We start from the raw sequence: 25,169 nt of genomic DNA on the forward strand, positions 1-25,169 counted from the left end.
CCGGGCTGTCGTATGAAGTTTTATTGCCGACATGCAGGAGTAGTTCCGATGTAGTACAAAAATAACGTCTTTATACAAATTTTTTTCCTCTTTTTTTTTTTTCTTTTTCTTTTTTTCCTTACAACAGGCTCTGTCCCGCCATGGCCCTGTGGCCCCCCATGCCCCCTGCACCACCCCCTTCCAGTTTGCCTTAGCACAAGTGGATTGACCGGTGCTGCCACTGCAGGATCCTGGTGTGATACAGCCTCAGGGAGTCCCAGAATATTGCTTTTTTGCTTTAACATTGGGGAAAAACAGTAAAAATAAAAAGGGAATGAGGCAGGAGAGAACCAGAAGGAGAAAGCAGGGCCCTGGTGGGGTGCTCAGGGGATCCCTGCCCTGCTGCTGGTGGCACAGGGGGTGATGGGACAGACCCACCATCTTCAAAATAAATAAGGCGAAAGAGTTGGGGCTACTGGCTCAGCTGGGGTGGTGCAGGGAGCTGGTCTGTGTTAGTGTTCACGAGGCCCTGCCTGGCCACAGGGCCTTGGCGAGGCACAGGCAGGAACTAATGCCCGACGTGGCCAGGGAGGTTCAGGTCCAGCCCCTGTCCCCACAAAGCCACTGCTGGGGTGGCCCAGCTTAGACCCCGTCCTCTTCCCCAGCCCGGGGCAAGAAAAGGCAACAACACGCTACAAACATCGGCCACTCTCTCCCTGCCCACGCCCGCTGTGCTGCAAGAGCTGGGCCCAGAGGGCGGTGCAGCCCCAAAAAGCAGGGCAGCCCCCCCAGCTCCAACCCTCCCTGCTCACAGGGCTGGCAGGAGGGTGATGCCAGGGCTGGGAGCAGCCAGGAGCAGGGAAGGAGGCAGCTGAAGAAGGGGCTGCCTTGAGCAGGAGCCCTGGCCAGGGCACTGGGAGCCCTGGGAGCTCTGTGTGAGAACAGTTCATCTGGCAAGACAGGCATCCAGTTCATAAATGAGGCTCAGAAACAATCGTTCCTGTTCTCAGCACAGGCCAAAGCTCTTCCAGTGGCACCAGGTGACAAACCAGGATGTCCTTCCCCTGCCTTGGCATGAGAGCAGAGGCAGCCCCAGGTTTGGGCTGGGATGGCAAGAAAAGCTGGGAACAAATACAGTAGAGACTTCAGCCAGCCCCTCCTATCTCTAGGTGGATTATTTTGGGAAGCTTTTCACATTATAACTCATATATTACATCTGTACCACAACTGAGGGGAGAAACGCTAAATCAGAATTAATGCAACTGTAACTGCACCTGGGATATGCTACTGAAAAATAAGATTAAAATCATAGATCCTTATCAACTAAAGGAATCAGTGAGAGGTGGGAGAGGGGGCAGGGGCCCTGGAGGGCCAAGTCCTGTGAAACCTTTGAAGTGAGGACAGGATCCGATCCCTGCAGGTGGCGCTGCCCCGACGACTCCTCAACTCTTTCCTGAGGCCGTGGCCGGGCTCTCGGGTCACTGCGGTGGCCACACAGGAGTGCCCAGCACGGCCAGCAAGGACAGAAACAAATTTGATGCAGATGAAGGGGAGTGGGAGGTTTCAAGAAATTCTGCCTTTCGAGAAACCCTGATAAATCCAAGCTTATTCAAACCACACGGAGCGGGCGCCGCGGGCCGGCTCCGCGCTGCACGGCCACAGCTCTGTGCCAGCAGCTTCACCCTTGGAAGTCTCCTCCTTTCCCACGGGCTTTGCTCGATCCAGAGAACAGCATGGTTAAAAAGACAAGAGAGGTAGATTACAGTCATGATTAAAAGCAGATTAGTCATCTAGGCTTCGATTTTAAAAAACAGATTCCAGAAGATGCCAAGAGGTTTGCTGCTTCCAAAACTAGCTTTTCCAAAAGTCTTCTCCCTCCGGAGCGGGTGTGAGTGCGTGTCCCTGGACAGAGCTTGGGATTGCTACATTATTCCCCGTCGTGGGACACCGGTATTGCTGTAGGCTGGAGCAGGCGAGGTGAGGGCAGACTGCAGGGTGGTGCTTGTGCTCTTGGGGCAGGGGAAGCTACTTCCGAAGGTACCTCTGGGCCAGGATGGCCGCGTCCAAAGGGTTCATGGGCTGCGCGTCGTGGCCCAGGCGCCGCACCGGGGGGATGTTCCCGAACTGCCGCTTCTGCAGGAAGCTCTTGGCCTCATGCAAGGTGTTCTTCTCCTCAGCCAAGAGCAGCTGCTGCCTCATGTAGTTCTCGAACTCGTACTGCGAGCACTCCTCTGTCACCTTCACCTGCAGAGACTGACCTGTCAGAGCCACACCTGGCAGCCCCACGGCTCCTCTGATGGGCCTGGGATAACTGGGGTCTTAATGCAGGAATTGAACCTGCTGCTGGCATGCAGGCAGGACTCCTTGTGAGCTAGCAGTGCCACCAGGGCACAGCTCTGGCCACCACAGCAGCTCTGTCCTGACATGGCTCATCCCAACCCTGCCAGCACCGAGGCTGCAGCTGCCTGACCCCTGTCCCTGCGGCACCACCACCGATCCTGCCCGGCTGTCCCTGGGCAGCCAGGCCACGGCCGGCACTTTGAGCATGAAACACACCGGCAGGAAAACAGGATGTTTGCTCCCATGGCAGAGCTCCCTGGGAGCCAGAGCCAACACTGCTGCCTCCTCCCAGCATTCCCAGCTGTGTGTGAGGGAGTGAGCGCTGCTGGGAGCGGAGCTGCTCTCCTCAGCTCCGGGGCGAGCTCACTTCCTGGCAGCCCAGCCAGCTGGATGTGCCTCTCGGTCCCAGCAGCATCGGCCTTTCCTTCCGCTGCACAACTCAGCTGTGTCCTCCCCACCCTCCCCTTCCCAGCTTGGGGACACAATGGGTGCCATCACAGACAGATTGGAACAGCAGCACAGAAAAAGCAGTTCTGTAGGAAAACCTACCTCCTGGGGGTTTTCAGGATTGGCCACTTGGTCATCTATGTCCGGCACCACTTGCAAAGGGCCGCTCAGCGAGGACATGGACTGCCTGGAGGAGAGCACAGCACTGGGATCCAGAGCACGGCACTGGCTCACCCACCCTCACCCAGCCCCAGGGTGATCCCACTGGCATGGCCATGCCACAAGCATTTGCACAGGGCTCTCCAGCTGTATCCATCAGCACACAGTGGTGTGGACACGTGGGATTTAAAGGCTTACTGCAGTTCCCAGAGCCTCCTCTGGTGAGGTGAGCCAGCCACAGCTGGAACAACACAGCCTGTGGCCAGAGACCGAGTGTCCTGTCTGTCCCCTTGCACGTACCAGGACGCTATGATGGAGCTGAGGGAATCCAGCACTTCAGAAGCCGTCAGCCGCTGCTGCGGGTCCAGGACCAGCAGTTTCCGGATCAAGCACACAGTGTTTTCTGAGACCCGGCCATCCCTGCCAGAGACAACGCCTGGTGAGCCTGGGCTGGGCAGGCTGGTGGCAGGAGAGACGTGCTGGGAGCACAGGCCAGGAGCCACCACTTCTCTGAGTTTCCTTCACCTTCCCACAAGCTGTCCCAGCCCTGCTCCTGCTTCCTGGTGTCTACTACACCTGACAAGAGCCTGTTGTCAGTGCTGCTGTGACCCGTGGGGTGCTGAGGGGAGCCCCTGCAGCCCCACAAGCCCCCCGTGGGCAGGCAGGAGGGGCAGGCTGTACTCACTCAGGGATGGTGTACTCGGCAGCCTTGATTTTGCGGAAGAGCTCCTGAGGTATGCTGTCGTAGAAGGGGAACTGGCCGTAGAGCATGGTGAAGAGCACCACCCCCAAGGCCCACATGTCGCTGGGCTTCCCACGGTATGGCCGGCCTGCAGGGAGAGGGCACACACAGCCTGAAAATCCTGGAAAGCACAGCCCTGGCAACCCCCTCACCTCCCACAGCAGAGGTGCTGAGTAATGCCCACACAGGACACTTTTTCTAAGCACTAAGCAAAACAATTAAGGCTTTTCATAGCATGACACCAAAGCTGCATCCTCTGCAAATGAGTAAATTGTCCATCTCCACACGAGTGTCCTCTGTTCCCTATGGAGCAGGAATAACCAAGGGCATCAGGCAGTTGGAACTGCTGTGCTGGAGTTTCCAGGTCAGTGTTCCTTGCACAGAGCCACCCAGCTTGCAAGTCTGGGTCAAGGGAGAGGGAATTCAAGGACCAGGGAGCACAGGGCACGAGGAGGGAGGAAAGAAGCCCAGGAAGGATAAGGCTGAGCCCATGCAGAAGGATCTCTGACAGTGATCTAGCACACAGCCACTGAAGCCAGATGTAAAGCCACAGAGTGTGCAGGAAGGTGCTTTCCTGCTCAAAGACATTTAGACAGACACTAGACAAACCCTAACCCAAGGCTGCTGCAGCTCCAGGATTCACCTGATGGAAATGCTGCTTCTAAGCCCCTTTGGTAACAATAATCAGCACTCAGAAGTACGGACAGGGTCACAAAATCAAACCCCAGTGCTACAGCACAGCACAAGACTCAGGGAGAGACTTCCTCTGACTCACACAGTGAGTCACTGCTGCAGCATTTGGTATTTGTACTAATTATTCTTTGCTTTATATGCTCAGAAAAAGGCACCTCTCCCTCCTCCTCCAACTTTTCCTGCTGTGACATTTCAGCAGCCATCCCTCAGCAGAGACAGCTTCTCCTGGAGACACACAACAATGATTAATTCCTCAGGCGTTCCAGCTTCCCCCTGCACAGGAGCACCGGCAACACAGAGGGATGCGCCAAGCCTGAAGGTGGTGGTGACGTCTGGGATGTCCTCAAGTAACTTCCCCCTTGATACTTGGAGGGGAACTGCAGACTGAGCAACTTGGAGAGAGCATTTTGGAGAGCACGGGATGGGCCCCAAGGGAAGGGCTGCTGGCAGACACTGGAGCTGGGTGCAGCACAATGGCAGCGAGAGCCAGGCTGGGCAGAGCAGGAGGAGTCCTGAGCTAAGGCTGTGCCTCGCAGGGTCTCAAGCAGCCTCAGATGTCAGAGATCAGCCAAGACAGACCCATGGCCAGGTACACCACAAGACAGCCCTTAGAAGGGTAGCTGGAGGCCTGGATAGATCAGCATCTCAGAGAAGAAAGGAGCAGCTCCTTGTAACCTCCTTCAGCCACTTGAGCCACAACTGCTCCGAGCTCCTGCAGAGCAGTTGGCTTCTATCATCCATCTGGTCACAAGGGCCTCAGGATATCCTGCAGAACAGGAAAGGCTTGCAAAAACCCCAAGATCCACCTCCTCGTCTGCTCCCTTCTTGGCCAGGAGGGAAGTGCCTCAAACCTGCCTGGCAGATCACGATGGAAGAGCTCGGCTACATTTACTGCTGCTGCCTGCAACCCTGACAAAGAGCCTCCTGAGGGGAGTCCACTGGGGCTGCATCTTCCAGGACCGGCTCCCCCTGAGGGCATTTCTGCAATACAGTTCCTTGGGATACCAGGAACAAGTAACTCATGTGTTAATGCCCAATATCTGGATCTACAAGAGGGAGAGGCTTTGCACGCACAGTCTCACCTGTACGTGCACCCTTTAACACTAATCTGACTCACCTGCACGAGAAGACAAAAACCCAAAATGGTGCCTGGGCCACTGCACTGACAACCAAGACCACCCCTGCCTGCTCAAAGACTGGTACAGGAACACAGAATCACAGAATCATGAGGATGGAAGAGACCTCCAAGACCAGAGTCCAACCCAGCCCTAACACCTCAACTAAACCCTGGCCCCAGTACAGACCCCTGAGGAACACCCCTGGTGCCTGGCTGCCAGCTGGATGCAGAACCTTCCCCACCATGGGGGTTCAGCCATGCAGGCAGTTCCTAACTCAGCAAAGAGTGCTCCTGTCCAAGCCATGGGCTGCCAGCTGTGCTGAGGGAGACAGTCAAAGGCCTTGCTGAAATCCAAACAGACAACATCCACAGCCTTTCCTGCATCCAACAGGCGTTACCTGGTCATAAAAGGAGAGTAGGTTGGTCAAACACAACCTACTCCCTGGCTGGGTCTGATAGCCTGGCCATCCTGTAGGTGCTGCATGATGACACTCAGTATAAACTGTTCCATTTCCTTACTGGGTACTGAGGCTAACTGGTCTATAATTACCAGGATCCTCCTTCCCACCCTTCTTGTGAATGGGCATCACATTGGCCAGCCTCCAGCCCTCTGGAACCTCACCAGTGAGCCAGGACTGTTGGTGGATGATGGAGAGTGCCTTCACAAGCTCATCTGCCAGCTCCCTCATCACCCTGGGATGGATCCAGAGATTTATGAACAGAGCAGAGATGAAAGCTCATGGAGAGAAACCTCCTGAAGCAACTGGACAGAAAGCACAGTTGTTCCTGATGGTCCCATGCACTGGGAACAGTTAAAGGCAGGAGGACACCAGGGAAAGCTGCTCTGTGCTAGAGCCAGACTCTGCTCAAAGCCTCTGCTGGAGACAAGGCACAGGCCAGGCTGTTGGAGGGGAAATCCAGCCCAGACTGCTCTGGCCTGCTGTCATCATTCCTTTAATTTTAAGTCACTCCTCTCTGTTGGTCCAGAAGCTGCTCAGAGGGTCACTAATTCCCTCCTGGAAGTGAGCAGCAGCTGAAGGAACTGGTGGTCTTAGTGCACAGCTGGAACACACAGACATCCTGGGGGTATCTGGACTGGCTGCCCCTCGACCCAGGGTTTTACCTGCAGCCTAAGGGAAGCCTCAGGAACTGGATTCTGACACTGGAAACAGAACATGTTGTCTGCAGTCAGACTCATTTGGGAACAGCCAGATTTGAATTAGCTTTGAGGTTCAGACAAGCCTTAAGAAAATAGACAGGCTCGCTCCTTCCCTCCAACTTTCCCAGTTGGAAAACTAGACCAAGTCTCCTAACTGGACCTTAACTAAGAGGCTCTCATGAAGGTACATATGAGAACACAACAGGTTTTATTTATTGTCAGGAGGCAGAAGAGAGTGAGATGAGTGTCGAGGAGAATTCCTACCGCTGAGCACGTCTGGGCTGATGTAGGCAGGGCTCCCACGCTGGTCCTTCAGCAGGTCATCCTCGCTCACCAGGTGCTTCCCCAGGCAGAAGTTGGTGATGGTGATCCGGTGAGTCCTGGGGAGAAGCACACGGTGTCAGGGAAGAACACAGCCCATCCTGCACGGGCCACACAGCACAGACAGCAAGGTGACTCCAGAACTGGGACTGTGACTGTGGGGCTTTCTGGGGAGTTTGATGCGCTGGGAGAAGACACACAGAGCTGTAAAATGAACTTTGTGCCAAAGGGGAGGGATTCCATGCTTGCCAACAAGGCTTGTAAAGGGGTCACAGGGGCAGTAAAAGCGTCTGTGACAACTGTGACAATGTCTGAGTGGCCTGTGTCAGCGTGGCTGTAAGCACAGGGTGTACCTGGCTCATCTTGCAGCCACACAGGTGCCTTGGCCAATCTCCCAGAAGCATCCCAGCCTGCAGCACCAGAGCTGCAGGATCTGCCCCAGGTCCTGCCTGACCACTGGAGGCCGTGAGTGTCAACAAAGCTGAGGTTTGTTTTAGCTGCTGATTCTGCCCTGCACTTCCCAGCTGCTATCTTCACACAGCATTTTCTGGGAGCTAAGGGAAAACAGCCTGTGGAAGCTGCCCTGTGCCTGGCCCCTGAGCACCGAGTGTTTACAGACACCAGAGGAGCTGCAGGAGTTGTGATCATACTCAGCACAACCACGTCTGTGTCACTACATGGGAGCCTGGTGGCAGTTCCACCTGATCCACAGGACTGCTCTCCACACAGGTGTGCACAACACAAAGCCTGATCAACACCTGAAAACCTCACACAGAAAAGGGAGAGCTGCAAGTACACAAAATTTCTTTATTAATTCACCCTTACCTCCCTATGGTACTGCCAGCTCCCATTAGCAATTTTTTCCAGTGAAAGTGAGCTAATTACAAAACTATTGTTCCATTAATCTTCCCTGTCATTCAGATAATTTGGATTTTAACTTAGAATGTAAAGGTGTGAGTACAAAAACACTGTCTGGAAGATTTCTTGAAAAGTATTTCACAACTAGAGCCCAAGAGAATGGATTAAGTCAGTCACAATAACCAGGAAACATTTCCAGCCAGTCTCACAGACAAATGAAATAGAACCAAGTGTGGGTTGGCCATGGAGAGCTGGTTATTAAAACAGACAGACTTGTGTTTAAGAAGTGTTAGCTTCAACTGTCAGGAGACTTCCCTGGCTGAATAACAAACTGCAGGATTTGTTAAGGATTTAAAAGACTAAGTGTTCTATAGGACACTAAAATGTTCAGAGTTGCTTGGTTCTATTTAGCCCCTGAAATTTGATCTAATCTGTAATCACCCAGCTCTTCCTGCACTGGCTAATGGGGAAACCTGAGAGGCTTTAATGTCAGTGGGGAAGGAGGTGTGAGGGAGCCCCGGGTGGGATGTGCCTGCCAGGTTCTTGCAGTGCCACATTGTTCCCTTCATTCCCTGCCCTGGGAAGGACCCGGCTCTTTGTGAGCAGAACAAATGGTTCTGCTCAGCCCCACGGGCTGCTCCTCTCCATGGAGATGGCTCTGACGCCTCTCCCACCCTTCCCTGTGACTCACTGCTGCACAGGCTGCAGCTTTCCCTCACCAACGCTGAGGAAAAGGCAAAAGCAGAGATGTAACACAAAGAGTGACTCTGGCAAGTGTGTTCAAAGCTTCAAATACCTCCCCCTGCCAGTGGGGCCCTGGGTGTAGCCCCATCGGTGGGGTGCTTCCCTGCACACTCAGTGCCCAGAAAAGATGGGAAGTTCTGCACAGATCCTTTAAAGCACCAACCTTTGTCTGCCTCTTCCAGCAAGGAGGAGAATCAAAGCAGCAGGCAGAAGAGATTTATCTTACAGCAGCTCTACAGAAACAACTTGAAACAACTTAGAGGTGGCCCTGAGAAGCAGCAGCTGCTGCGTGTGTGTGTGTGGGGGGAACCAAGAAGTTCAAGCTCTGTAGATAAAACCCGTTTTCTTTCAGTGTTAGGGAGGAGAGAGCAGCAAGCTGTGAGCCTAGGAAACCTGCAAGCTTTGTAGACTCAAAGCCTGCAGAACTCCAGCCTTCCCGCTTTTTATTCATTCCACAGAAACCCAGACAGTGTGAAAAGGATGAATTCCACTCATTCTTCAAGTTAGCACAAAATATTTAGTCAGTAATGTAATCCTGGAGAGCAGAGGATCTGGGCTGAACTAGGCTGCCAGCTAAAGAATACAGACCCCAAGGCACTGAGCAGCTCCAAAGTGCCACCAAGCAGAGCCAGGCCACCACCTCCTGCCCTGAGCTCCTGCTGAGCTCCTGCCCCTCTCCGGGCTGCTCCCTCTGGGTCTGCAGCAGCATCCAGCACCTGCCAGGCTCCAGAGGCTGCTGTCAAACCAGCAGTGGAACAAGGGAGCCATTTCATACACAAACACACACTGCACAGAAGTGCTTTTGTTTAGATAAGTCAATATTTCACTGCTAGCAAAAACACAGCAGTGCAGCAGTCAGATCTAACACTGCTGTGATTGTAGGACAGCCAGCAGGGCTGGGAATGCCTTTAGCATGATGGAAGGTGAATGATGGGAACAGAACCAACCACCACGTTTTTATGGTTCTTTTTAATATCAATAAAATCAGTGCTTCTCTTGCAGGTTATAAATTACTACAGAATTCAGTTTTCAGCAGCTGGAATCCAAAAGGAAGTCCTGACAAGGGGCCACTAAGCTAGGTGGGAAATGTGAACTACCTAGGTGGGGCTAAATTAATTTTTAGAGATTAATTTATATAACTTTGAGCTATTTTGTGTTTTTGCACAGCCTGCTCTCCTTTCCCTCACCCTCCTGCACAGGAACACCCAACAAGTGCTGCCTTTGGCTGTGTTTGTATTAGAAATTTGCTTCAAGGAAGAAACGAGCCTACTGCCAGACCAGCAGCTCTCCAGCACACTTACCTTTTGTTTAGCACCATGTTTCCTAGTTTCAAGTCTCTGTGCACAATATTTTTCTGTAAAAAATACAGAAGTATTACATGAGCAAAAGCCTATTTGTTGTAGAAGTATACATTTCATACTTGCACAAGAGCACTAAAAAGAAATCTTGCCATCTGCACTCTCTGAAATAATCCAGGTCAAGGTTTCAGGTCAGGTTTATGCCCTTCACTTTTGATTGTGATCAGGACAGAACAAGCAAATTTGCTTCTTTGAACACAAAGACAGACTTAGTGTACCTAAGAGACCTGAAACTGAAGTGTCCAGCCTTGGTTAGAGCAATCTGATGAGCATTCCTTTACCAGACCCACGCTGACTGCCCTGCCAAGGCAGGACACGTGTCCTGTGTCACAGGGGAACAAGTCAAACAGCAGCACAATCCATTTTTATTACAATAGTTTCGAGTTCATTGATCTCAAAACTTGTAGCTCGAGGCTCTGATCTCCAATCAATTCTTACACTGTGATTTATTTTGCTTTGCAAGGAAACAGTTTCTGTTTCCTGTGTTTGATCAGGCTCTTCTCTCCTCTTTCACTGCCCCTGTCTGAGGTTTACACACTGTGGTTCAGCTGACCTGCCTTCAGCCTGGCTGGCCCCTCTCCACAGCCCACAAACACCACATAATCACCCAGAAAAGTGAGGAGCAGGGAGGGAAGGGAAGGCACTTTAGGGCTTGGGACACGAGATCTGTGAACATCCATGCCCTGTAACCTGCCCACTGCCTGCCTCAGGAAGTTTTGAAGCATCTGCTATTCTAATGTGGGAAAACTTTGCCTCCCAGCACTGGAAGGGAGCTCTGTTTCCAACCTCTCACCTTGTGTAATGCTTCTACCACTCGTACCACGTCATAAAATATCACCACGGTCTCCCGCTCGCTGAGTCTCTTCTCTTTAATGACATAATGCTGCAGATTGATCAGATCTGCTGTTTTGTCACTGAAATCGTGAGCACAGAGACAGTCCAACACCAGGCAAATGCGCTTCTTCATCTTCCTGACCATCCTGTTGGCTTCCAGATCTTCTATGATTTCACAAGCTCGGTCCTGCGGGGAGGCAAACACAGCAGCAACCCCTCAGGGAAGCTCCAGGGCACATGCACAGAGCCTGGCAGAATAAATGACTGGATAACTGGGGGGTGATCTCAAAATAAGCAAATGCAATCACAGTGCTTGGTCTTTGTCCCCAGGTAGGATTGCAAAAAAATACAGGAGCTCTACTTAATGAATCACAGAATCCCAGATGGGTTTGGGTTGGAGGGAACCTTGAATTTCATCTCATTCCATCCCCTGCCATGGACAGGGACACCTTTCAGTATTCCAGATTATGCCAAGCCCTGTCCAACCTGGCCTTAAACATTTCCAGGGATGGGGCAGCCACAGCTCCTGTGTCTGTGCTGGGGCCTCCCACCCTCGCTGGAAGAACTTTTCTGAGGAGGAGGAGGAATGTAGAAAGCAGAGGAAATCTCTGCTCTTTATACACATAGAGACCTTGAGCTGAACCCAGGACAGCTCTGCAGCCTCTGGGAACAGAGGGATCCAACACACCATTCATAAGAAGAACAGAAATCTCAAGGAACAATTAGCAGTTTCTTCCATTACAGTAAACAAGACACAGCTGAATTGGACATTTGGCTTATTTAAGTGTTAGTACAGATGGTCTCAAGTGAAAAGTGTGTTGGCAAAATGTAACCAGCAAGTCAGGCAATACCAACACCCAAAGCAGTAATTGCTATCAGTCCCTCACATCAGTGAACAGCCCTAAAGTCACCAACAGCAACACAATCCACTCACACAAAAACTGTCCAGCCTAGTGACTGGTTTAACTTGCTGAAACAGTTTCTTGGCTATTTGTTCCCTCTTACAAGTCATAAACAGTACAGAGACCAGAAAGCACAAATTTACTTCTAAAAGGTGCTAATTAATTTGCCAGTGAAATGGCTGTTGTTCTGTTTGAAGGGGAGTGATGAGTGCCTGTCCTGTCTGTGAATTCCCACATTTCCCAAAATCCTGCTGTACTCTCCAGAGCTCCTGTTTGAAGCAGCAGTGGTTAACCTCAGAGTGCTGCAACCTGGACACACAAGAGCAGGGTCAGCACGAACTGTACATTAAACAAAAGCAGCTCAATCCATCAGCAATCCCTGGCATTGCCCCAGCCTGGATGGTGACCAAGTGTACCTGGAAGAGCCCGTGATGATGGACCACTCCTTCCTGGTTGTGGAGCAGGGAAAGAAGAGAATACTCCGTGTGCAGCAGCATCTTGCCCTGTCGCTCCTCCTGGGTTTCTATTCCTTTATCACCTCTTTCTTCTAAGGTGAGAATCTTCAGGAAAAGGGAAAATGCCTTTACAGTTCCCAGAGGCACACAAACGTCCCCAAGCCCTCTCTCATTTTTGGCATTCCCCTGTGTTTAACAGCTGGTGGAACTGATGGTTGTGTCCTTGCCACAGGCCTGTCTGAACTCAGCACCCTCCGTGCAGAACGCACAGCAGCAGCTTCATTAACATGGAAAGGTGGCTGCTTGCAAATATCCCTGTATGTCTGCAATAATTCCCTCCTGGAGCTGCCCCATTCAGCTACAGATCCAAGGGCTCTGGGAGAGCAGCACAGCAGCAGAGGCCTCATCTCAGGGCTGATCTGGACACAGATCTGTGCCTGGAAGCACTGCCCTGCCAAGGGGGAGCTGCAGCAGCTCTGCCCCACTGCACTGCTCCAGCCCACACCACTCACTCACTGCCCAAGTGCTTCTGCAGGAGAGCCCTGAAGGTCTGGGAGCCTGCAGTTTGCTTACCTTCAGCTGATAAAAGTCATCTGTCCCGTCCTTTCTTGCCAAACACTGAACAATACTTGGCACAGGGGAGTTACCTAAACGTGGACCTACAGCACAAAGCAGAAACAGACTTGTTTTCCCTCCAGCAGCAGTGACTAACCCGGGTTACATCAGCTGTCACCAGTTATGTTTGCTTGCACCAACTTCCCTTTTTTGCATGAGCTTGAGTGCATTTTCACAAATCTAAAGCCAAAAAAAAAGGGTCCTGAACTCTGAAACCTTTTGGGGTGTATGTTTCATTTGTTCCCTGGAGAAACATTTATCAAAGCCCACACATGGCCCAGCTGTTTGCAGAAATCCTAATTTCTGCATGCCTGAACCACACAGCTATTACATTCACAGCAACACCCATGGCAACTGTTACTGCCACACCTGGGAACACAGCTGCCACCTCTGCAGGGATGGCTCAGGGGTGTCCAAATGAGCCCAGATTCCAAGTTAACACACAGTCTCTACTCCCCACTTTAAATCAGTCAGCTCAAATCGATTTTCCATTGGTTTCCAATGATGTCTATGATTTTTGGCAGTTTATATAAGCAGTTCTGAACCAAGAACTATTCTAGCAACTCTCCAGAGCTGGCAGAGTAGCCTTGTCTTGGTACATACCACTCTAAGTGACCACTAGTGAACTATTAAGTTCCCCCCACACTGATGTGACAACACATTCCAGGTCAGTGGGGTTGTTCATCTCCCCACAGCTCTAAACAAAAAACTCCCCAATGAATTTGGTATTTAACAAAGTTTAAGAACAGAGTTAAAAAAATAAAACAACCCCCTCAAAAAAAACCTTAAGGGGGTAAAATCAAGATCTCATATTTCTCTCCCAAGCCCTGCCTGCCTTGCTGCACTGGCATCCCATGCCTGCTGAGCTTGGCCAGCTGCAGGAGCTCCCAGGCTGCTGCTCTGCACATCCAGCGTGCTCTCAGGTAAGACACTGAGGTACACACCTGCTTCCCTTCACTCCACAGTGCCTTTTGTTTCCAGTTTTGCCCCCAGCAGCCGCCCTGCCAGCTGCAGAGCCCCGTCCTTGCTTACCCAGGATGAAAGGACCTGCTCTCTTGGCGTTATTCCCAGAAATCCCCGCGCACAGAGCCTTTGCTTTAGCGGATGTTTCCCCAGCTCCTCTGTCCGATGCTCGCCGCTTCATCCTTGGCTCTTGAAAGAGAAGAGAGATCACATCTGATCAGCCACCGAGTTATTTTCTCCTGTTATCCCTGATTTCTACTGGAAGGATCTCACCTACGGATGCACTGGTGGCTCTGCCTACTTGTGTCTACACACAGCCCTGGTTCCGTGCTGACAGACCAGGGGTGGGCTGCAGGCTCAGAGCAGCTCTCAAGGCATAAATCAGCCTCGTTATTCAGGGCAACATTTCCTACAACAGTTGTTTGAGAGACATAGTGGGAACAAGTCAAGATAATTAAAGCTTGTTTTACAGCAAAAACAAGTTTGCAAATTAACATATTCCAAAAGCTCTGAAAGAAGATGCCCAAGTTAGCCCTGTGTATGGGTGGCTGCTGCTGCTGCAGCCTTTTGGGGGTTCCTCCACAAAGGATCCACATGAGGCATTGCAGCCACCCACTGAGTCCCTCAGAGGCTCCAGTCTGTTCCTCAAACAGCCAAGAATGCACAAAACTGACCACAAATATTAGTATCTTTTACCTTTCCCAAAAAGGGCATAGAAAACAAGCACAATAGTTATTGTGAGATTCAGTTCAGTTCACAATGTTTTTTCAAAAATGTATTTTTAGACTGGAAAAAAAGTCCCCTCTCTCTTTGTGTCTTGTTAGGCTCTGATCTTACTACATTTCAATCTACCTACATCCAGTGCAGCAAGAATTTGGAGTCCAGCACATAAAACCCTGTCACCTGAGCCTCCACATGCAGGAATCACTGCTGTGTTTAGAACTAACACACTATTAAATGCTCCAATTCCAGCAAAAGGCAACACTGGGGACAACATGTGTGTTTTCCTGCACAACCACTGCGGGCAAAAGAAACATTAGATCTATTAAATGTGAATCTCATGGTTTGCATCCAGGAATTTATTCAAGGTCCACACATCACCACTATTGAGCACCACCAACTAAAAACTCAACTACCTCCTCCTTATTCAGGTAGTGCAAAAGTCTGATTTCCAATGTACATTTTCTGCTCCTCAGAAATCTGAAGAGAATTTGCACAGCCAAGACCTGAAGGGCCAAATAAATCCAACACTTCCTTCTCTAAAAGTCTTGTTTCAGTTTAGCTGGAAAAGCACCTCTCAGGTGAGCTGCTGGGTGTGGTGTGAGCTCTCCACATCCATCACCTCCAGCCAATGGAAGCTTTGATCCCACTACAGCTCCTCTTCATCTCTAGATTTTGGAAAATGGCTTCAATGACTTTTCCAAACATCTACACATTCAATGTCTGTGCTCCCACTTTTTAAAGATACTTTGGGGGGCAGGTGAGAAGAGGAACCAAACACAGCTCCATTTCCTTACTCAAACCCAATCCCAGAAGTTCTTCCCTAAAAGGTTACTACAACAGACAGGGGAAAATACTTTCTGGGTTGCACCTATTTGCCTTAGAAGATCCCAGGTGTTTCACCACGTAAGAGATTGATAAATCACCTCCCTGTGAGTGCAGTTCACCCTCTGGCAGTCCCACCCTCTGTGGGGACACAGGCTGATCTCACTGCATTGATTCATCCAGCAGCACCTGTCCAGGACCAGCAACAGCCAGGAGATAAAGGGAGGAGTCTTGCAGCAGACTTTGCATCCCTGCACTCCTGACTCCCAGCACTTCACACCTCCACAGAGCAGTGTCACCATCCCAGTGAGCTGAACAGGACACGGTTCTGACCCCCACGTGCTCCTTGCTCTGTTCATTCTGTATCCATGACCCAACATCTTTATGAACTCCTCCTCTCCTTGTACATCACCACCTCTGATGGAAACTTGTGAGTAACATTTCCACTGGAGAAACCCCTGCACGAGAACTCTGAGACAAACCCATTGTGCAATCTGGGCTGGCTGGGCTTGCTGGTGCAAATGGTGTTACTGTAATCAAAACAACCCCAGGACTCACGTAGTTCAGCATCAACTGTATCGTTATTCTTCTTCCAAACTAGGTTTTCCAACGTCTCAGGAGGCAGGAGTCATCACCTTGGAGAAGGCTGGATGGGCAAAAGGTCGAGGACTCTGTAAAGTGAAATGAGATACACTTGATGCTGCAGTTCTGGATGATTCTGATAACACAGGATGCACTGAACCTTTACAGCCCCAAACATCTCTGTTTGTTTGGGCTCAGGAGAGGATTGAAGTTCCTGGTGAGAGAATAAAAGGGCTCTGGAAGTTCAGCACTGCAAGACAAACTCCCATGTTACCCATCTCCAAAGTGAGGCAGGGCAGACCTTTGGAGCAGGCAAAAACACAGGGACAAACACAGGCTTCACTTCAGGCCCCACCCTGCTGCCCCTGCTTGGGCTTAACAGCATCTCAAACACCTGACTGAGCACCAAGAGACTCCCTGCCACCACCAGCAGCTTTTTATCACACTAGGAGTTAAAAGAGTTCAGGTCAGACCAGGATGTGATATCACTGTCCCTGGGATGGAGTGTTTTAAACATGGGTTTGTCCTGCTTTTTTGCAGAGATGCAGGAGGCTCTCTCTCAAGACTGATCCTGCTGATGTTAAAATGACTTTTTTTTCTTTTCTGTCTTAAGAACTGTAAAGTCCCACCTGTTTGTGGGCAGATGCATCCCTTCCCCCAAATCCAAACTGAATCAAACCACCCTCCTTCCATGTCCTGCCATTGGAACAAAAATGGTCCCTCACACAGACAAAGTTACAAGTCTGGCATAAAAATTAATACTTAATTTTGATGTGACACATGGGATGCATCAAACATCTCACTGGAGAAGCCAGTCCAAAGCTTCTCACTGTGGCTTTAATAGAATTATGAATCAATTAATTTGGAGACCTAAATGTAATGTCTTTTAATTATGTAGCTTAAGGAAATAGTTTAATTCCTGAATTACTGCACGTCCCAGTGCCCGGTGTAACAACAATGGAAAACATGAGATGAGGAAACTGCTCTTTTCATCCCAGAATAAAGAACAAGCAGGTCCTGCAGTCCAGCAGTCACAGCTCAGAGCTGGAAAAGGCACCTCTGGGGCATGAGCAGGATTTCTCAGCAGCACAGAAACCACTCATGGCTCCAGAGCAGTTGATCCAGCCCCCACCACACTTTTGGGGGGTTCATCTTGCACCAAGGACACAACACGAGCTCAGGGGTGGTTACACTCCCTGTGTGAGGACTGGGAACCCAAAGAATGCTCGACCCTGCTGCTGTGATGAGCTGATTGTGGTGAGTGATGCAGTGGAAGAGCTGGGAACCAGCAGCAGGTGACAGAACCCAAGAGCACCTGCTGGAAGTTCAGGACTGCTGAGAAGAAGCTTCAAGGAGCTCACACCATTCCAGGGACTTTCCTCTGGAGCAAACAGATGGGAGACATCCTGCCACCCACTGCAGCAACATTCCTGCACAGCATTCCCTCCTGAAGCCAAAAGCTGTAGCAGCTGGGATGAAGCTGGAGAGCTGCTCCACAGGTTTTTGTTCCTCTCTGTGCAGTCTTCATGTTTGCAAAAATGAAGCTGAAAAATGGAATCACATGAGCAGCATCAGGCTGCACCTTTTCCCACCCAAATGCCACAGTGGGCAGTATTTACCAGTGACAGTTAATCCAAGGTCACATTTAAACCTTGCTCATGGAAAGTTCTGTTGGACATGACCTAAAAACCTCCATGAACAAAACATTAAATGGGTAAAAGCTGGAGCACAGCCCAGCTTCCTACATGGAACACCAGCAGGTTGGTGTCACTGCAAGGAGCAACAATCCCAGAGTTGCCTCACTCCTTCCCGGGCAGACCCGGCCAGGAATAGCTCAGACCCGAGTCATCAGCACTCCCAGGGACAGAGCCTCGGCTCTCATTGGAAAAGCTTCCCTGAGAACAGGCGGAGTTTGGATTGGGCAGGCCTGCAGAGGAGTCACTGGCTGGGGGATTAAAGGGAATGTTTGCAGGGCAGATCCCAAGGAAAGCAGGCTGTTGCATTAAGCGCATGAAATTTGGTCAAAAACACACCCCTTGTATCCCAGATGGTCCTCAGGGACCAGAAGCGCATCCCGAGACGTCAAAGACCAGGAAGACATCATCCCGCCCTGGGAGCAGGGAGAGGAGAGTCACCCATTAAGTGTCTCCAAGGGCTTTTTAGATTTTATTCCTCCTCAAAAGGTGAAATTTCTGCCCCCCTCATCCACAGCCCACCTTTATTCTCCCCTTCCTACGTCACACACAGCATGATCTAGGGGGGAAATTGAGCAAGAAAGTCATGTGTGGTAACATGTACTTCATTAAGCTGATGTGTATTTTAACATTTAAATGACCCTTAATTGGGTGAAAGTTACTTTCTGGACATAGTGTCCTTCAAAGTTTCAGTCACAGGACTTTTGTTTTGCTCTTCAGTATCAAACCAGGCCCATCCTGTCTGCACTGTCCCTCCTCCTGCAGCCAACTCAGCCTCCCTGACATCAGCCAGGCACAAATTCATCCCTAAAGATAATGTGGAATGCACAGGGGAAGCCTCAGCCCTTCCCTGGCTCCTTGCTCATCATCTCACAGGGCATGTGGGGAGGAGGGTGGGCTCCCCTCCTCTCCCTCTGCACTGCATGGGGGAGATTCCCTATGCAGGAATGTTATCATTACTGAAAGCTCTGGGAGTTGAACTGTTCTCTAAGAGAAATAATTATATATATATATATATATATATATATATATGTATATATAAAAAGCCCATTGGATGACTCAGTCCAGGCTGCGTTCCGCTGCGCTGCCCTTCCGGGAAGGGAAGCCTGCTCCCGAAACGGAGCCCTGACTCACAGGGTTCTTGGAACTGAGCTGAGACTCATTCAACTTCTTCCCTAAGCGAGAAGTTCTCTCAAAACCAGGCACAGAGTTTCTCTGCCCACAGGAGCAGGAAGGATCCCGGGGCGCTGGCGCAGCACGAGGGGCTGGGACAGCCCTGTGCTGTGGGAAAGGCACCCAACGGAGTCTGGACTGGCTGAGCTCTACAAACTGGGAGACAGAACCACCTCTGGCAGCCTGTGCTGACCCACCCTGCTGGAGATCCTCCTTCCTCAGCCCAGCCTGCGGATCAGCTGAATCCCAGGCACACGAACAGCACCTGGGAGCCCCTCTAGGAACCCAGCACACCTTACCTCCACCCACATCCAGCTGTGGTCAGTCTCCAGCTCCTCAGGGACAAAAAAGGCTTCCACAGGCCAAGTCACACATCAGGGAAAGCAAATTCCATCCCGGCCGCCCCCCCGGCAGCCGGGGAAACTCTGAAGCACAGGGTTCCAGTGCGTAATTACGGCGCAAGCAACAAGCCAGGCTTTCTTCAAACCCTTCTGATGCATCAACACATGAGATAGCCAAGGACTCATCTCTGGGAGTTCCCTCTTTGGTTACATAAACACCAACCTCAGCTTAACCCTTTCGTGCTGAAGCACAGGCCACATCCACCAGGAAAAATCCCCATTCCAGCCCACCAGCCTCACAGCAGGAGCCTGGAAATGCAGCTGCAGCACTTGAGGCTGCACTGCTGCCCCAGCACATGAGTCCCTGACCTGGTCTGTGCCTGCAGTCAGGCTGTGCTCACCTTCCAAACCCCACCACAGGTGAGGGGTGGGTTGTATGACAAAGTTTTATTTCTCATTTATTGCTTCTGACGCTATCAACATGCCATAAGCCCCTGCAGCAGGGCCTCTGTGTGCACAGAGTGCTGTGTGACCCACACACGTGCTGACACTTCCCAGCGAGGTGTGGCTGCAGTTTCTCACAGTGGTGACTCACCTGGCCCTACCTGGAGACAAAGGTGTTGAAGTTACCTGCACACACTGCCAGGCCTGTGCTACTGGGGTTTGCAGTATGACAACACACTGACAGGAACTGCACACTCACAAAAAAATATTCACCAAAATAGCCTGTTTCACACAGAAAATGAACACGGACACACAGAGCCTACTCTGCCCAACAAGAGCTTCCAGCTGGAGATCCCAGGCAGGAAGGAGACACACATTGTACCTGCCCAGAGCACCAGAGCCTCTGCACAGGTAACACCCCCCTGAACTCAGTGGGCAGCTCAGGCACAATCCCCAGGGCTGTCCCTATTCACAGTCACAGAATAGTTTGGGTTGGGAGGGACCTTAAAGACCCTTCCACCCTCCTGCCATGGGCAAAGAGACTTTTCATCATCCCAGGTTGCCCCAAGCCCCGTTCAGCTTGGCCTGGAACATTTCCAGGGATGAGGCAGCCACATTTCTCTGGGTAACCTGTGTCAGGGCCTCCCCACCCTCACAGGGAAGACTTTCTCCCTAATATCCCATCTAACCCAGCCCTCTGTCAGTGTAGAGTCAATCCTCCTTGTCCTGTCACTTGAGGCTGTTGTAATTGGTCTCTGTCCACCCTTCTTGCAGCCCATTCAGGTACTGGAAGGGGCAGTTGTGTCACCCTGAAGGCTCTCTTCTCCATGTTGAACAACCCCAAATCTCTCATGGCAGAAGTGCTCCAGCCCTCTGATCAACTTGGTGCCTCCTCTGGACTTGCTCCAACAGGTCGAGGTCCTTTCTGTGCTGAATCACAGCTCAGTGCCTGTGAGGCTTCCCTTGCCTGTTCCAAGCTCTGTGACATCCTCAGGGTCACAGCCCAGATGAACTTTGCTTTTAAAGAACACCATTACGTGATCAAACCCTCAGCATGGATACCACAGAAACAATCAAAGGATGCAACATGAGCCCTCCAGCAACGGGGAAATATATCCTGGATCCTGACTGCTGCCAGCCCAGGGCTCCATGCCAGCAGGTGTCCCTCAGGTCATGCCTCACCTGGGTGCCAGGCACCTCACCTGTGCCCCATTGTGTCCCTGCTGCCTCAGAGGAGCTGGCTGTCCTGCAGCATGTGGCAGAGGGGTGGTGGCTCAGCCCCACCACATCAGGCAATGGCCTCAGGACCACATCCAGTGACTTAAACTTGCTCATGTGTGCTCTTCTCTAGCTCCCTCTGGACTTGGGATTGCAGCCCCAGACCCCCAGCACACCTGTTCATACAACTAGAAAAGAACTGAATCCTCAACACTGGCACAGCACATTCCAGCACAGCCTGGGCAGGAGGGAGCAGCGGGATGGGCACATGAGGAACCCTAAACCTCGGTGTGAGGGGCTGGAGATGTCGTCCCATGGGGTCCCTTCCAGCAGTGAGACCTTTCACACCCTCAGTACTGCACGGGGGCAGCAGGGCTCCCAAAGGACACCAGAGAGGGACAGCACCCAGCTGTGGGGGTGGGAGGTCCCTCAGCCCCTCAGGTGAGCTCCCACGGGAGTGCAGGGCAGGGTCCGTCCCTGGCTCTGACACCTGCAGAAATTACTCACCCTCACTCAGAGGCACAGCCCTCACCTACTCACTGCTGAGGCACACCAGGCTCCTCCTCGGCACAGAGGTCCCGAAAGTCTAAATTCAAAGGTTCCTGCCCAGACTGGAGGCAAAACCAGCCCCAGTCACGGGCCGTGCCTCCTTCGGCCGCCCGGACCTAACCCGGTGCTGGCAGCCGGGCAGAAAGGGACGAACGAGCCATTTACCAAGGGGCCTTTTAAAACCCAGTCCCCCAGCCTGGAGGGCTGCCCCGGCCCGGTCCCATCGAGGCCCGGCGGACGATCGGTACCACCGGTGCCCAGACCCGGTGCCCGACCGCCCCCTCGCACAGTGGGACCGGGACGGTGACGGGTGCCGGGGCCACGTCCCCCGCGCTCAACCCTGATCCCTGCTTCCCCCCTCATTCACCGACGGCCCCAGGTCCCTCACCCATATCCACGGCCCGGCCCCGGTTCCCCCCGGTTCCCCCCGCTCTCTCTCACCCCTCACTCACCCATGGCCTGGCCCCGGTTCCCCCCGCTCTCTCTCGCCCCTCACTCACCCATGGCCTGGCCCCGGTTCCCCCCGCTCTCTCTCGCCCCTCACTCACCCATGGCCTGGCCCCGGTTCCCCCCGCTCTCTCTCACCCCTCACTCACCCATGGCCTGGCCCCGGTTCCCCCCGCTCTCTCTCGCCCCTCACTCACCCATGGCCTGGCCCCGGTTCCCCCCGCTCTCTCTCGCCCCTCACTCACCCATGGCCCCGGGCCCGGCCCGGCCCGGCCTCGCTCCGCTCCGGCGGCCGTCTGGCACCGGAAGTGACGCGCCGCCACCGCCCCCTGCCGCCAGCCCGCCCCCTGCCGGCCGCCGCCAGGACTGGGAAACAGCGGCGCTGATTGGGAGATGGCGACAGCGCGGGCAGTGATTGGAGGAGAGACCGGGGGGGGGCCGGACCGGTTTTGCGGCGGGCCCTGATTGGTTGGGGGGCATAGAGTAGAGAACTGCAAGCAGCGGAGGCTGATTGGCTGTGGTGCCATGAACCCGTCGCTGATTGGCTCAGGCCGGGGCCTGGAGCCCGGAGAGTTCGTGAACACGCGGGAGATTCGAACGCGCCGTGATTGGCCGGGGGGCGGGGCCTCTCCAGATGACCCCACCCACAGACACCGCGGGCCCCGCCCACAGAGCCCCGCCCGGCGGCACCGGGACCCCTTGGGTTGGGTCCCCCCGACTGAGACCCCCGGACTGGGACACCCCTGGGCTGGGATCCCCCGGACTGGACTCCCCCGGGCTGGAACCACAGAACCCCCGCCCTCTGAGCCCCGGGCTGGGAGCGGTGGGGTTGGAACCCTCCAGGCTGGACCCCCGGTCTGCCCTGTACTGCTGCCCAGCCCTAGACCCGAGCACACACCCCCAGGGCACAGCCCCCAGCTCCGCTTGCAGGGGCCACACGGTTCCGTGTCCCGCGGGGTCCCTGCGGGAACAGGCTCACACAGTTAGTGGTGATGGACGGGCAGGAAGCAGAGGAGCCAGCAGTGCCAGCATTCTGTGTCCTAGGTGAAACACCTTCCTGCTTTTTGAGGCAGACGGTGCTGCCCCTTCCCCTGCATGTTCACTCCCCTTCATCTCTCTCTTCTCACTGAACACTTCCAGATCGGTGGTCAGCAGGAAGGTGAGCATGGACCAGAACCAGCCCCTGCCCAGCTCGGCACCAGGGGCTCCAGCTCCCAGGGTAACCACACTGGTGACAGCATGTCCTTTGCTCTGTAGGCAGGCAAAGGCTGAGCCAGGGGCAGTGGGATGGCAGCTCTGGCAAGGGTCCCTTCACCCTTGGAGAAGAGGGACATGAGTAGCTGCCAATGGAACAGGAAATGAACAGAGAGATCACAGAGCCTTTAAGTGGTGTTATTCACTACAAAAAACAGTTCTGCTCCACTGCAGGCACCAGTGCGTGGAACAGCAGAACCCCAAGTCCTCAGGGAAAAATGCTCCAGGGCAGATGTCATGGGGTGGGATGGCTGACATGGAGGGGGCTGGCAGTTCATCAAAGGGCCATGTCCATCCCTGGTCCATCCTGGCTGCTGCGGGCAGCACCAGGTCCTCAGCTGTGCTTGGCTGGAAGGAACTCCCTGCGGCCCTTGTCACGGCCCCCGAAGTAGCGCACCCTGTGGATGGCCTGCAGCTGCTCCTCGATGGTGGCCCGGATGTCCACCTCGTCGGGGATGTGCACGTAGCGGATGTTCCTGCCGGTCACAAAGAGCTCGTCCAGGTGGGACACGGTGCCCTGCCTGTCTGTGAAGGTCACCTCGGCCAGGCGCACGTTCATGAAGGCGTCCACGCTGGTGACGCGCCCCGCGGCCGCGCTCTCGTCGCGCAGCTCCACGGTGGTGACGCGGCCGCGCAGCCCCTGCAGCAGGATCACCAGGCTGTTCTCGGCGATGGTGCGCTCCTTCAGAGAGTGGCTCACCTCCACGGCGGGGCTCTCCTCCATGGCGGCTGCGGGGGACAGGTTGGGGGACACCCACCCGCTGTGCCTCACTCGGACTGGTCCCTTCCCACGGGCCAACCCCTGCACATTCTGCTGCCCATGCACCAATGCCTGTACACACATGGATGAACCCCTATACACATACCTGAACATGGATGAACCCCTGCACACACACCTGCACATGGATGAACTCCTGCACACACACATCTGCACATGGACCAGCCCCTACACACACGCCTGCACACGGACCAACCCCTGCACACTCACCTGCACATGGATGAACCCCTGCACACACACACCTGCACACGGACCAACCCCTGCACACACACCTGCACACGGACCAACCCCTGCACACTCACCTGCACATGGATGAACCCCTACACACACACCTCCACAAGGATGAACTCCTGCACACACACCTGCACACAGACCAACCCCTGCATACTCATCTGCACATGGAGCAGCCCCTGCACACTGCCCTGGGCACGGAGCGAGCCCTGCACACCGTACCAAACCTCAAACGCTCACTTGCACGCACACACATCGCCCCTTGCACTCTCACCTGCACACGCATCACCGGTCACACGCCCACCTGCGCACTCATCTGCACTCACACCATTCCTTGCACGCCCCTACACACTCCCACCACCCTTTGCACACTCAGCGCACGGCCCCCCTCTCCCCAGTCGCTCCCATTCTCCTCGCCCACCCCCCTGGCACACCGCCCCTGGCACTCGTGCCCCCCCCACCGCACGCGGGGCTGCTTCGTGTCCCCCTGGCACTGTCCCTGCCCACAGCCCCCCTCCCCACTCGCTGTCCCCTCCGAGGTCCCCACGCTGTCCCCGTTCCCTTCCCCCCCCCGAACACCGGGGCCCCCCCGCGCACTCACGCGCCGGCGCCTTCCCGCGCGCTCGCTCGCGCCGCCCCGCCCCTCGCGCACGCGCGTCCCCGCCCCTCGCTCGGCTGGGAGGGGCGGGGCGGCCGCGCCCGCTCCGCCCCCAACGCGATGTCCGCTTGTCCCAATGTTCCCATGTCCCGATGTCCCAATGTTCCCATGTCCCGATGTCCCGCTGTCCCCATGTCCCGTTGTTCCAGTGTTCCCATGTCCCGATGTCCCGCTGTCCCCATGTCCCGTTGTTCCAATGTTCCCATGTCCCGATGTCCCGCTGTCCCCATGTCCCGTTGTTCCAGTGTTCCCATGTCCCGATGTCCCGCTGTCCCCATGTCCCGTTGTTCCAATGTTCCCATGTCCCGATGTCCCGCTGTCCCCATGTCCCGTTGTTCCAGTGTTCCCATGTCCCGATGTCCCGCTGTCCCCATGTCCCTTTGTTCCAATGTTCCCATGTCCCGATGTCGCAATGTTCCCATGTCCCGGCGTCCGCGTGTCCGAATGCCCCAATGTCCCGGTGTCTGCGTGTCCCGCTGTCCCCATGTCCCGGCGTCCACGTGTCCCAATGTCCCAGTGTCTGCATGTCCCAATGTTCCCATGTCCCAGTGTCCGAATGTTCCAATGTC

General features: G+C 53.7%; 2 protein-coding genes across 3 annotated transcripts; both read right to left on the bottom strand.

The window, feature by feature from the left end:
* Positions 1–6: 6 nt before the first annotated feature.
* On the bottom strand, positions 7–22,039 carry STK40 (serine/threonine kinase 40). 2 transcript variants are annotated; one of them, XM_063419096.1, is made up of 12 exons: positions 21,925–22,039; positions 15,790–15,902; positions 13,756–13,875; positions 12,682–12,767; positions 12,070–12,213; positions 10,711–10,938; positions 9,861–9,913; positions 6,901–7,016; positions 3,611–3,755; positions 3,226–3,345; positions 2,869–2,953; positions 7–2,223 (listed from the first exon to the last, which is right to left on the bottom strand). In XM_063419096.1, exons 3-12 carry the CDS (start codon positions 13,865–13,867, stop codon positions 2,005–2,007), a joined length of 1,308 nt encoding a protein of 435 aa, XP_063275166.1. In that variant the 5' UTR covers positions 13,868–13,875; positions 15,790–15,902; positions 21,925–22,039; the 3' UTR covers positions 7–2,004. The 2 variants fall into 2 exon arrangements, with proteins under 2 accessions (XP_063275166.1, XP_063275167.1); XM_063419097.1 differs by lacking the exon at positions 21,925–22,039 and adding an exon at positions 18,980–19,132.
* Positions 22,040–23,055: 1,016 nt separating this feature from the next.
* On the bottom strand, positions 23,056–24,638 carry LSM10 (LSM10, U7 small nuclear RNA associated). Its single transcript, XM_063419104.1, has 2 exons — positions 24,544–24,638; positions 23,056–23,662 (listed from the first exon to the last, which is right to left on the bottom strand). Exon 2 carries the CDS (start codon positions 23,655–23,657, stop codon positions 23,268–23,270), a length of 390 nt encoding a protein of 129 aa, XP_063275174.1. The 5' UTR covers positions 23,658–23,662; positions 24,544–24,638; the 3' UTR covers positions 23,056–23,267.
* Between the last annotated feature and the right edge of the window lie 531 nt (positions 24,639–25,169).

The sequence above is a fragment of the Prinia subflava genome, chromosome 24, assembly GCF_021018805.1.
Source record: "Prinia subflava isolate CZ2003 ecotype Zambia chromosome 24, Cam_Psub_1.2, whole genome shotgun sequence".
NCBI lineage: Eukaryota > Metazoa > Chordata > Aves > Passeriformes > Cisticolidae > Prinia > Prinia subflava.

Excerpts from the sequence above, each read along its gene's own strand:
- LSM10 (XM_063419104.1), bottom strand. The coding sequence starts at position 23,657 with ATGGAGGAGAGCCCCGCCGTGGAGGTGAGCCACTCTCTGAAGGAGCGC.
- STK40 (XM_063419096.1), bottom strand. The coding sequence starts at position 13,867 with ATGAAGCGGCGAGCATCGGACAGAGGAGCTGGGGAAACATCCGCTAAA. Across the intron at positions 12,214-12,681 it reads ATGACTTTTATCAGCTGAAG|ATTCTCACCTTAGAAGAAAG; the intron begins GTAAGCAAACTG and ends CTTTTCCTGAAG. Across the intron at positions 2,954-3,225 it reads AGCTCCATCATAGCGTCCTG|GCAGTCCATGTCCTCGCTGA; the intron begins GTACGTGCAAGG and ends GCTCTCCTCCAG.